This window comes from Hylobates moloch, unplaced genomic scaffold (genome assembly GCF_009828535.3).
Source record: "Hylobates moloch isolate HMO894 unplaced genomic scaffold, HMol_V3 SCAFFOLD_15, whole genome shotgun sequence".
Taxonomy (NCBI): Eukaryota; Metazoa; Chordata; class Mammalia; order Primates; family Hylobatidae; genus Hylobates; species Hylobates moloch.
In genome coordinates, this window is record NW_026652290.1 from 6,331,801 (window position 1) to 6,344,580 (window position 12,780).

At 55.2% G+C, this 12,780-nt stretch overlaps 1 protein-coding gene across 6 annotated transcripts in view; it reads right to left on the minus strand.

The window, feature by feature from the left end:
• The window catches only part of TBC1D16 (TBC1 domain family member 16), a 76,741-nt gene extending 67,857 nt beyond the window's left edge, over positions 1-8,884 (minus strand). For all 6 annotated transcript variants that reach the window (XM_032177070.2, XM_032177068.2, XM_032177069.2 and 3 more), the window contains exons 1-2: positions 8,651-8,884; positions 5,742-6,339 (exon numbers count right to left, since the gene is read on the minus strand). In XM_032177070.2, the coding sequence (XP_032032961.1) occupies positions 5,742-6,339; positions 8,651-8,831 (779 nt within the window). In that variant the 5' untranslated portion in view covers positions 8,832-8,884. The remainder of the gene's footprint in view (positions 1-5,741; positions 6,340-8,650) is intronic.
• Positions 8,885-12,780: the final 3,896 nt, after the last annotated feature.

A 12,780-nucleotide genomic window follows, 5' to 3' on the forward strand; every position in this document is an offset into this window, starting at 1 on the left:
CACAGCATGGACTATTTGACAGTCCTTGTCAATACATCTTCTCCTATCTGGCAGCACCGAGCTTCTGAAACTTTTATGGGTCACAGACCTTCTGGGAAGTCAGATGGTGCCCCCTACTCATATAAAAAAAGTGGGGTAAGATTTCAGGGGCTTGTGAGGCCAGGTTTGGAAACTCCCTGATCCAACAGAGGGACCTTAGAGGGACCTTAGTCAGTCCACCTCCTCTGCTGTTGGATTCTTATGTTCTGCTCCTTTTTCTCCACTGTAAGGAATACCACGATGCACATCTTCATGCAGAAGCTTTTGTCTTTCTACTTTTATTTTCTTTTGGGACACAGTCTAGCTCTGTCCCCCAGGCTGGAGTGCAGGGGCGCCATCTCTGCTCACTGCAACCTCTGCCTCCCAAGTTCAAGCGATTCTCGTGCCTGAGCTTCCCAAGTAGCTGGGATTACAGGCACGTGCCACCATGCTGAACTAATTTTTGTATTTTTAGTTGAGACAGGGTTTCACCGTGTTGACCACGCTGGCCTCCAACTGCCAACTTCAAGTGATCTGCCCACCTTAGCCTCCCAAAGCGCTGGAATTACAGGCTTAAGCCACATGCTGGCCACTTTGGCCTTGCTATCTGTAATCTGGATTCTTTCTTAGGATGAGGTCCAGAGGAGACATTTTCACTTAGGGAGCAGAATCTGGTGGTTTTTGTTGTTGTTGTTGTTTGTTTTTTGTTTTGTTTTGTTTTTTTGACAAGGTCTCACTCTGTCACTCAGGCTTGAGTGCACTGGTGCGATCATGGCTCACTGCAACCTCCACCTCCCAGGCTCAAGCAGTCCTCCTGCCTCAGCCTCCGGAGTAGTAGCTTGGATTGAAGGTGTGCACCACCACACCCAGCTAATTTTTTTCTTTTTGGTACAGATGGGGTCTTGCTATGTTGCCCAGGCTCGTTTCAGTTCTTTACCCAGGTCACCAATGCACATCCCCAGGGCAGGGTCAGTGGACACGGTGCCAGCCCCGTGGCGCCCCATTATTCCACACCCTCGCCCAACTGGCCTTTTAGGCTGGACAGTACCTTCCAGCACAGAAACCAAGGGCAGGATGACCAGTCGCGCTTGGTGGTCACCCTTCCCAGCACACCCCAGAGCCTTGCTTTCTACACTGAGGAGGGCACAGGACCAAGATAGCCCAGGACTCACCTCGGCTCGGGGAAGCTCAGGGTCTTGGGGTCTCAGGGCGGGGAGGCAGGACGATGCATTGGCGACAGCAGCTCTCCTTATCACCCCATCCCCCAAGTCAGCCTCGAGTACTCACTTGGTCAAGGATTTCCAGGCCGTCGCTGGACTGGGGGCTGGGGCTTCCAAAGGAGACCTCTGAGTTTGGTAGGTGGGCTCACCTTCCAGCATCCAGACCCCACCTGGCCATACTCTACAGGTAGCACACGAATGTGGGCAGCCCGGGGGACACTGCCATTTCTAACTCCTCAGCTCTTCTGTGAACTACTTGCCAAATAACCATATACCTGGGGACCCTCGGCCCCCGGGGTGGGGTGGGGGAGTTGTCCCTCCTGGCCAATCCCAGCCAGACACGCAGCCTGCACATGCAGTTCTTCAGATCCACCACTAGAGGGGACCCTCGAGCCAGCCTACCTGCTCTGCCCTCCCGGGGAACTCAACTCCCAGTTAATTATTAATAGACGCCCCACCCCTCAGTGGTGATGGGTGCACCCGAGTCCTCACCAACACCCCTGCGGAGTGGCCAGTCCTCTGGGGGCCTCGGCCCTGACGCCACTCCCCACCCCAGAGCACCAGGCGCTCTCTCAGCCCCTTCACAGCAGGGGTTCTCAACGCTACCTGCACTTCAGAAACCCCCATGAAGTTCAAAACATTCCCATGCCTGGGCCCCACCCCAGCGATCCTAGTTTAATTGGTCTGGGTGCAGCCTGGGCATCAGGACTTTTAAAGCTGTCCAGGGCATTCTCACGGGCAGCCGGGCTGGGGACGCCTGCCTTACAGCGTCTAGGACAGTTAACCACCTTAGCCAAGGATCTCCAGTTCCATCACACGAAGGCCCCGGGGGATGGGGATGGGGATGGGACAAGGACCACCACCTCTGCTTCCTGGGTCTACCATGTGGTGGGGGCCAGAAGCGCATAGGAGCAAGGAAAGACCAGGGAAATGCAGATTCCAGGGCTCGCCCAGCCCCTTTCAGAATCCATGTCTGCTTTTCTTTTTCTTTTTCTTTTTTTTTTTCCCCCAGACAGGGTATCTCTCTGTCACCCAGGCTGGAGTGCAGTGGCATGATCACAGCTCACTGCAGCCTCCACCTCCCAGGCTCAAGCCATCCTCCTGCCTCAGCCTCCTGAGTAGCTGGGACCATAGGCATGCACCACTATGCCCAGCTAATTTTTATGCATTTTTTATAGAGATGAGGTTTTCCCATTTTCCCCCAGGCTGGTCTTGAACTCTTAGGCTCAAGTGATCCACCCACCTTGGCCTCCCAAAGTGCTGGGATTACAGGCATGAGTCACAGTGCCCGGCCTCCATATCTACTTTTTAAAAATAAAAAGAAAGCTCTCAGTAGTCTGTCTTGGAGACAGGCTGTTTTCACTACAGCCTTGTACTGAAGCACGCACTTCTCGGGGGGTGAGGAGAGTCCATCCACATCCACCTCGTCCTGGCACAAAGCTGCAACTCGCCACGTTCAGCGAGCCTCCCCCGGACCGGGCTGACACAGGGCCGAGGGGTGAGCCGCACCGAGCCCGCAGCCATGTGGCCAAGAGGCATTTTCTGAGCCTTCTTCAGGAGCAGGGCCAGGCTGCGGTAAGCATCCCCCAGCACAGTCTCCGGGTGGGGACAAGTCCCAGGCCAGGCTCGCTGACCCCATACCCCAGGCTGGTGCTCAACCCTCACGCCGACTCTGCCCTACAAGGGGGTTCTCGGCCGCATTTCACACCCGCGAGGCATCTGAGTTTTGGACGTGGGAGGTAACGGCCACAAGATCACACACAACTCAGGATGATGCCAGGACTGGAAACATCTATCGGGCCCCAAAATTTACTCCTTCACCACCATCTGCCTCCCAGCAGCTGGGACGGACAGGCGGACAGGGTGTCTCAGTGGGGACTCGAGTGTCAGAGCAGAGAAGGGGGCCATAGGTAATGCCCTCCTCAGCCCAGGGTTCGGGGGAATAGAGAAGCCTCCGCCAAAAGCTGACATGAAGGTGCCTCGCCCCAGGAGCTGAGTCTCAAACATACAAGCTGGCCGGTTAGGAGAGAGGGGAAGGAGGAAACCCAAGCAGAGGGGATCCCTGGCCAAAGACATGAGGCAGAGACAGCCCTACGAGATCTAGAGGCAGAGAGGAAGATGAACTTGGAGGTGTGCAGAGAGGAAGATGAACTTGGAGGTGTGCACAGTGGGGGACAGGGAGGCAGGCAGCATCGCTCAGCAGGGCCAGATGGTGACAGGCTTTGGACCCTGAGCAAAGGAGATGGCGCTTCATCCTGAAAATGATGGGCGGCCCCCGGCGGGTCCCAGGCAGAGGGGCAGCTTGGCTTCCAGAGTGAGTGCACAGCACCCCTGTCCACTGCCCACTGATGCCAATACACCCCCACCCTCAGTTGTGACAAAAAAGTGTCTCCTGGCATTGCCATATGCCCCCTGGGTACAGACTCGGCCCTGGGTGAGAATCACTACTCTAGAAGAACCTGGAGGTACCTGGGCATCAGCGTATAAAGGCTCCCCCCAGGAACCCCCCACATGCAGCCAGGTTGGAGAACCAGCAAGGCGGAGGGTGGGGAAAGGCGAACCAGGGTGCATTCTCACAATACCCCCAGAAAGTGGATATTACCAGCCTCATCTCACAAACAGGGAAACCGAAGCTCTGAGAAGAGAAAGAATTTCCCAGGTTCACACTAACCAGTGGTGCCAGGACTCATCCGGCACTCAACTCCCTAACTCCTAAACTTCAGCTCCCTACGAGATGGGGCTGCAGGACAGAGAGCTGACCGGCCAGGTTCTGGTTGTGGTTCTGCCACAGAATCCTCAGCCCCAAGACCGCAGGCCAACCCCACCACCTCTCTGGGACACAGCTGGGACCTTCCCCTCGCCTGGGCCCTGGGGATGCGGGGACACGGGGACGCCCACAGGTTCTGCTGCACTGTTGGCCTGGCACCACCAGGGGGAGCTCCAACTGAGCCCGGCCAGCGGGACCCAGGCCAGGACCAGAGTTCGGTCCCCACCCCCCCCACACCTCCTCGGGTTCCCTGGCGCCTGATGCCACCCAGCTCGGCAAGCCTCCTGGGACCTGGAGTCCTCGGTTACGGCTCACGGCTTCCTTTTATCTGCACTCTCAAATAACTGAGATGAATGTTATCGGTGCACCCTGGGGCTCTAATGGGCTGCATCTTATCGGAGGGATAAAATCAGGAAAGAACCCGTCCCACAGTCACCCCTGCTGAGGCCAGCAAAGCCTGTGTCCCTACTTCATGCCCAACCACTCCCCGGCTTAATCGGCCTGGGGTGACCTTTTATGCTGCAGCCCTGGAGCAGACCCAGCTGGGTTCAAATCCCAGCTTGGCCCGGGCACTGGCTGGGTGACCCCTGGCAAGTTGCTGACCTTCTCCAAGCCGCCCTTTCCCCTTCGATAGCAGGGGATAATATGAGGGCCCACTTCACGGGGCATGGGGCTGTGGAAAGCACACACGTGTACCATCCACAGCCCTCAGTGTCCAGCGCCCAGGCGAGGCCCAGACCACCCACGTCCAGCATGTGCCCAGCTCACACCACGAGCTCGACAGTTAATGACCTGCTCGCTGACTGATGTCAGCTCTTACTGTTGTCTGTGGTCACCACCATTATTTGCCTAGAAATCTAATAAGCGAAAGGACCACAGCCAGGGCATAGGAAGGGGCTGTGGAAGTCGGATGCAGGCCCCCCGTGCTGCCTTTGGGGCTCTGGGCCGATGCGACCACACGGGCAATCACCCCAAGGCCATGAGGACCCTCGTGACACCATGCAACCCTCCCCACTCAGGAAAGTCTCTTTGGGTTCCAAGGCCCAGGGAACCCACCGCAGGGCATGGGTCCAACTCTAGCTCCTGCAAGTGTGGCCAGCAAGGAGTCCAGATACTCCGGCTGGAATCCCCGGGGTGCATAGCGGCTGTCAAGTCAGGTGAATATGGTCAACACTGCCCCGGGACTACGTTCCATCCTCCACAGCTATGAGAAAGAGGGAGGCTAACGCCTCCGGGGACCACAGGGGGCCAGGTCACGTGCCCAGTGGGCTGCAGGGCAGAGCGGGAGCTGGGGACCGGCACATCTGGGCTTGGGCCAGCCCTGTGCGTGAGCCTAATGATGCCACCCGGGGCCTCTCGGGCACTCGCTTGGGGACTGAAAATCTGCCCCTCCGGCGATGGGAACAGAAGGAACCAGGACTCCCGGGGGCTTGGCCTTGGTCATGGACCCATCAGACCTGGCAGGGCCTGTTTAGTCCTCGTGAGTCTCAAGGAGAGAGAAGAATGTGGACACCCCGGTGCACCCTTCACAGTCCCCTCGGCGGGGTGTAAAGCGGGGACTCCCTGCTGAAGCCCTCGCCTCGGGGAGGGGCTCCTGCCATAGCCACAGCCGCAGGCAGGTCGGGCAGATGCCTCCAGCGCTCACCTAGCATCACAGGTGACGCAGGTGACTGCTTCCTGCCCAGGTCAGGCCTTGGGGGCCTCCTGAGAGCCCACGCCCAGAACCAGGAACTCACCTGCTGTCGCTTTCCAGAAACACGGAGCCGCGGCTCTCGGCCAGCGCCGCGCTGATGGGCGAGAGGCAGAAGGGCGAGGAGAAGGTGTCTGAATCTGAGTCAAAGGAGCTGTCTCTGCTCACTCCCTCGGCTGACAGTTCCAAGGAGCCATCCTCCTCCCCGGCCTCGGGCCGCGCCTCCCGCCCCTCCTCGGTGACATCCTGCGGACTGACCGTCGACAAGATCCCAGAGGGGCTGCGAGCAGGCTGCGAGGCTGGCTGGGCACCATCCACCCCCAAGCCCTGCGCCAGCTTCTCCTCGTCCTCTGGCGCAGGGCTGGCGAGCACGCGGTCCGGAACACTCTGGGCCGCCATCAGGATGTCCTCATCTTTGGGGGTCAGGGTAGGCCGCAGCTCCGTGGGGGAGGGCTGGTGGGAGGCTCCTGAGCTCCGGGTGCGCCGGCCCCGAGGGCGGGGTGCCTTGCGAACTGGGGAGCTCTCGGGCGTGATGTAGCGCAGCGCCTCCTCGTCCTGCCTCTGGATGCGAGAGTTGGGGACCCACGCCAGGATGAGGGTGGCTCCCAGCATCTCATCCTTCTCCATGTACAAGCACAGGTAACCTGTGAGGAGCCAGGGGGACGGCGTGTTAGAGGCCAGGAGGCTGTGGATGAGGCCCTTGTGGCACCTTTGGCGAGCTGCTCGGAGAGGCCACCGCCCTTTAGTAAAGTGCCAGTCCGGCCTCAGATACAGCCTGGCCCTGAGCAAAAACACTAGAGGGAAACTGTGGAGCTTGACATGAATTCCAGCTACGCGTGTTTTCTAAGAACACACACTTCCAGCAGATCCAGGGGGTCCCCAAGCACCGGCGTGCCATGCGCCTTTCTTTTTGGTTTTTGGGTTTATTTGTTTTTTTTTTCTTTGAGACAGGGTCTCGCTCTATGTCTCAAGCTGGAGTGCAGTGGTACAATCTCAGCTTACTGCAATCCCCACCTCCTAGGCTCAAGCAATTCTCCCACCTCAGCCTCCCGAGTAGCTGGGACTACAGGTGCACACCACCACACCCAGCTAATTTTCTTTTTTTTGGTAGAAATAAGGTTTAACTATGTTGCCCAGGCTAGTCTCAAACTCCTGAGCTCAAGCGAACCGCCCACTTCAGCCTCCCAAAGTGCTGGGATTACAGGCGATGAGCCACGAGCTCAGGCTTGCCATACACCTTTCCAAGTACCAGGGGCTCTCCCTGTGTTCAGAGCCCTGACCTTGGCCCCAGGGCTCAAGTGCCTGCAGCCTCCCTGTCTGTGTGAGCCCAGAGGCCCAGGTGCCCAGCTTCATGGCTTTACTGCACTGTTAGGAGGGATGGAGGCTGGAGACTTCATTCTATTTCACAAAAAGAATTCATCCAAGCCGGGTGGTATTTGGGCCTTTTCCAATCATCAGTGGCACGCATGGCATTTTTTTAATGCAGATTATTGCAGGAAGGGGCCACCTTTGCAGATGAGCACTGATGTCACACACGGGGCTGCTGGTGACATGGAGCGGAGGGATTTCTCCTGGGCCAGAGCAAGCGGGTGGGTGCTCAGTTCTAGGGGGAGGTGGCATTTCCTAACATAGCACCAAGCAGTTTCAGGATATCCTGATTCCTGGGCTTCCCGCACCCAGTCTCCAGGCCTCCACAACTCAGACCCCTAGAATCTCCTAAGCACTGCTCCTGTTGCCAAGAGAGGCTGGGAAACCTGGGGAATGTCAGCCAGTTGGGCATTAGGATAACATGAGCCTGAGGCTAAGAAGTGTTTCCACATCCTCGAAGCACGCAGCTTTGAGATTGGAAAGAGGGTCCGAGACGGCTACTACCCAGTCAATCTCTCTAGAATACCCTCAGGCCAGGCGACCTCCGGGTCAAGGGGCCGCATTGCCCAGAACCTGCGCCCCTTTCTAGGGCACTCCAGGGAAGCCCCTGCCCACACAGCCGCAGCCAACCAGCCGGTGGCTGTAACCATACACTTATGAAGGCAGGGGGGGCAGAATACTCTCTTTAAATGTTTCATTGGCATAATTTAAACTTTTGTCTTGTTTAAAATTTTATTTATTCAGTATTCAGTTGAAACATAATTTGCATAAAGTGCCCAGATCTCACGTAATTTATAACTTTTTTTTTTTTTTCATAGAGATGAAGTCTAACTCTGTTGCCCAGGCTGGTCTCAAACTCCTGGGTTCAAGCAATCCTCCCACCTCAGCCTCCCAAAATGCTGGGATTATAGGTGTGAACCACTGTGCCCAGATGATAACTTTACTATTTTGCCATCTTGTCTGGGGCTTCTGTCTGTACCCTTGCCCGGGCCAAGCAAATGTTAGGGTGTGCTGGTGCAGGCTACAGCCAGGCTGCAGGACACTGGGGCCCTGAAACATCCTTTTAGCAGCCAGGGAAGGGGACGGCAACAGGAAGAAATGAGAATTGAGTCCAGAGACTGCCCTGCAGCCCCAGCTCCACCACACACTGGTACTGTGCAGCTGAGAGTCGCTCAGCCTCTCTGAACACCAGCGTCCTTACCCACCTAAGAGGGCTGCTGGGGCCCTGGCCACTCCCATGAGGTTGTTGTACAAATTAAATAAAGCAACAGATGAACAAAGCAATGCATTTATTTGCTGCAATCATTCACACGAATGACAAGGGACCAGGCAGGCCTCAGGGATCACTAACCCATCTTTTGTCCCTCCCTCTGGAAGCAGCAGGGCTGAGGGACTCACCCAGCCTGCCATGAGCCAGACTTAACACCCCCAGACCCTCCTTCCGGGAGGACAGCTGCTATTAGTTACACGTTCTGGAAAAGGAACCAAATGCACTCTCTCATGTGCTGTGGCCCAGGGCCTTCAGAGCCCTGGCTCAGAAAATAACCTGGGCTGTGGGACCCTGGAGGCTCGCCTGCCCTGGCTCACCTGGGTGGTGCTCCCCCAGCCCCTGCAGCCCCTCCGGCGGGTGCACGCAGACATTGTTCTTGGAGTAGATGATCTCTCCATCCAGGACAGAGGGGGACCCGCTGCCGCTGCCACCGGGCGTGAGGGTCAGGAGATCCGAGGCTTTGGAGGAGGCCCTGCGAAGGAGGCGGCCCAGAGACATTGCCGGGGAAGTGTTTCCATTCTCCGCATGCGTCCGCCCGGGCAGGGCTCGTCAACACCTGCCTGGGGGAGGAAGAGAGAGGAGATGGTCAAGGTCGTGGACTCGCATCCTGTCTCACAGCAGTACGTGTCACCTCGGCACCCAGTGGGTTCTGGTTAACCACAGGAGCGTGTCCTGCTGGTGCACAGCTCTGTACAGGGTAGGCCACGTTCTCCACCTTGGCCGGGCCACCTTGTCCATCGCAGGAGGCTGAGCAGCATCCCTCGGCTCAACCTGTGGATGCCACTAGCACCTCCCTTCCCAGTAAGAAAACCAGAACATCTCCAGGCTTTGCCAAATGTGCCCTGGAGGGCAAAATCCCTCCCAGGGAGAACCACTAAGCTACAGGAACCCTGTTCCCACCTCAGCAACTTCACAAAAACCTCCAGGCATTCTCTTTTCTCAGTTTCCCACCTGCACCAGCACAAATGAGCCCTTCTAATTGATTAAAAAGAAATAAACAGGCAAGGCGCACTGGCTCACACCTGTAATCCCAGTACTTTGGGAGGCTGAGGCAGGCAGATCACTTGAGGTAAGGGGTTCGAGACTAGCCTGGCCAACATGGTGAAACACCATCTCTACCAAAAATACAAAAATTAGCCAGGTGCGGTGGTGGGCGCCTGTAGTCCCAGCTACTTGGGAGGCTGAGGCAGGAGAATCACTTGAACCCAAGAGGCGGAGGTTGCAGTGAGCGGAGATCACATCACTGCACTCCAGCCTGGGCAACAGAACTAGACTCTGTCTCAAAAAAAAGAAAGAAGGAAAATTTATAAACAAAAGGATTAGTATCCAGAATATAAAAAGAACTCCTATAAATTCATGGTGAAAAGGAGCAACATCTCAACAGAAAAAAATGGGTGCTCCACACAAGAGGAAAACCAAAGAACTGACAAATATGTAAAGAGATTCTCAGTTTCAAACAATTCAACACCCAACAGACCAGCAAAAAGCAATTTTATGTCTAAAAATACTGAGGATGAGGGAAAGGGAAGCTGTCACCAGTCCTGTCTCCTCCAAGGCGGGAGCAACATGGCAGAATCTGGCACCACTGAGAAGGCCCAAAGCCCTCTGAAATCCCTCTTTTAGGAAATACCTGAGGGTGGTTCTTCAAACTGCAATTTGCAGCCCTATCGTAGATCCTGAAATCAATTTAGTGGGTCAACACCAGCATAAGAAGAAAAAAAGAAAAAAAAATAGAAGATGCCCTTGAACCCTGGCCATAGGTAGGCTCAGCACTGGGTCAGAGAACTTCTGCCCCGTGAGGACACATCCATGTGGGTAAGATGATCTGGGACGTATGTATATATAATGTGCTGTGACCTAAAACATTTGATGACTCTGCCTGGAGGAACCCAAGGAGACACCTAATCAAATGTTTGCAGCCAGTTTCTACCAACAAAAATGAAACCACCAAACCTCCAGACAGCAGATGAGAACCAACTAGACTTCTGTACACACGTGGAGCTCACAAACACACACACCAAGCCACGCCAAGGAACGACCATGTCAGTGAAGAGGCAGGCACAGCCAGGCACAATGACTCATGCCTGTAATCCAAGCACTTTGGGGGGCCGAGGCAGGCGGATCACCTGAGGTCAGGAGTTCGAGACCAGCCTGGCCAACATGGCAAAACCCTGTCTTGACTAAAAATACAAAAAAAATTAGCCGGGTGTGGTGGCACGAGCCTATAATCCCAGCTACTTGGGAGGCTGAGGCAGGAGAATTGCTTGAACCCGGGAGGTGGAGGTTGCAGCGAGCTGGCATTGAGTCACTGCAGTCCAGCCTGGGCAACACAGCGAGACCGTCTAAAAAAAAAAAAAAAAAAGGCAGGCACAGAGCCATGCTGCATTCTGGTCACTGATGGGGGATGTCCAGGACTCTGACCACAGCTGGGCTGCGTGCAGGCCGGCTTCACCAAAGTCTGCAGAGGTTGAGTGGCTGGGATAGGACAGCCACAGAGGGGCTTCGCCTTCACCTCTTTGAAGAAAGAAAAGACTTGAAGCCAACGTGATAAGAATTAGCAACTTGGGAGTGAATAAACCAAATGTGGTACAGTGGAATATCATTCGGCCTTAAAAGAAAGGAAATTCTGACTGGGAGCGGTGGCTCACACCTGTAATCCCAGCACTTTGGGAGGCCAAGGCGGGCAGATCATCTGAGGTCAGGAGTTCGAGATCAACCTGGTGAACCTAGCAAAACCCTGCCTCTACTAAAAATACAAAAATTAGCCAGGCGTGGTGGCATGTGCCTGTAGTCCCAGCTACATGGGAGGCTGAGGCAGGAGAATCGCTTAAACCCAGGTGGTGGAGGTTTCAGTGAGCCGAGATCACGCCACTGCACTCCAGCCTGGGTGACAGAGCAAGACTCCATCTCAAAAAAAAAAAAAAAAAGAATTAGCAACTGAGAGTGAATAAACCAAATGTGGTACAATGGAATATTATTTGGCCTTGAAAATAAAGTCTGATGCCTGCTACGGCACGGATGAATCCTGAAAACATTGCGCTAAGTGAAACAAATCAGTCACAAGAGACAAGTACTGTAGGATTCTACTGGTGTGAGGTCCCTAGAGTAGTTAGGTTCACAGAGACAGGAAGTGGAATGGTGGGTGCCAGGGGCTGAGGTGGGGGGAATGGGGAGGTCATGTTTAAGGGGGACAGGGCTTCAGCTTGGGAGGATAAAAGTGTCCTGGAGGTGGACAGTGGCGGCGGCTCTACAACATGAATGCACTCAATGCCGCTGAACCTGATACTTAAAAATGGTTAAAGTGGTAAGTTTTATGTTATATGTATTTTACCACAATAAAAAAGTTAAAAATTATCAATTGGTGGAGGGTCTCCAGGTACATGATCTTGTTCTTTGAACTTTCTGCATTTTTTACATTTCTCCAAAGATCCAGAGCTGGTTGAGGGTGGTCCCTAAATCAAGTCCTTTTCACCTCCAGCACTTGGCTAGGCTCTGGGACAGAGGGTGGGTGGGTAGGTCGGTCCCCACTGGCTCAGCAGAACTGGCTTCCACTCTGGCAGGAGGCAGGGAGCAGACGTCAGTGGTGATGGCCACCGTCCCAGGACCAGGTGGCTCAGCGCTCTCTGCCTCTCTAGGTTCCCCTCCTCTGATCCCCTCTGTGCTTCAGCCTCCCGCAGCCCTGTTAGTGTATTTCCAATTGTCTCCATAGCTGCTGACTTCCCAAGCACAATATTCCAAAGATGTTCCAGCCAGCCCAGCAGTGGCCTTCCCATTCCCGTGTCTTTCCTCTGACAGATCCCTCACTCCCGTCTCCCCATCTCAGAGATCCCGATGTCAACGTCACCTCTGAAAATCACCAGTTCTGGGGGTGGGGACCCATCTCAGATCCTCACCTCCTCAGCCTTGAGCCACGGACGCCCTCTGCCTGATCTCAACCGTCTCCAGGGTCCTGATCCACTCGGCTCTCCCTAGCCCACCCCTTCTTAGGCCCCCTCAACACGTCCAGTGAAGGCTGCAGAAGAAAGTCGACTCCTCGGTGCAGGGGTCAGCAAACTTGTTCTGCAAAAGGCCAGAGAGTAAATGCTTTGGACTCTCTGGGCCGGAGAGTCCCTGTCGTGACCACTCAACTCGGCCCTTGGAGTGCAGGAGCAGCCACAGACAGTAAATGACGGGCGTGACTGTGACAGTGAAGCTTTACTGACAGACGACCAAGCTTAAATTCTAGATCATTTTTCACGTGTCCCAAAAAAAATTATTTCCATTTTTTCAACCCCCTTAAAAAACGTAAAAACCGGCCGGGCGTGGTGGCTCACGCCTGTAATCTTGGCACTTTGGGAGGCCGAGGCGGGCGGATCACCTGAGGTCAGGAGTTTGACACCAGCCTGACCAACATGGAGAAACCCCCTCTACTAAAAATACAAAATTAGCTGGGCGTGGTGGCAGGTGC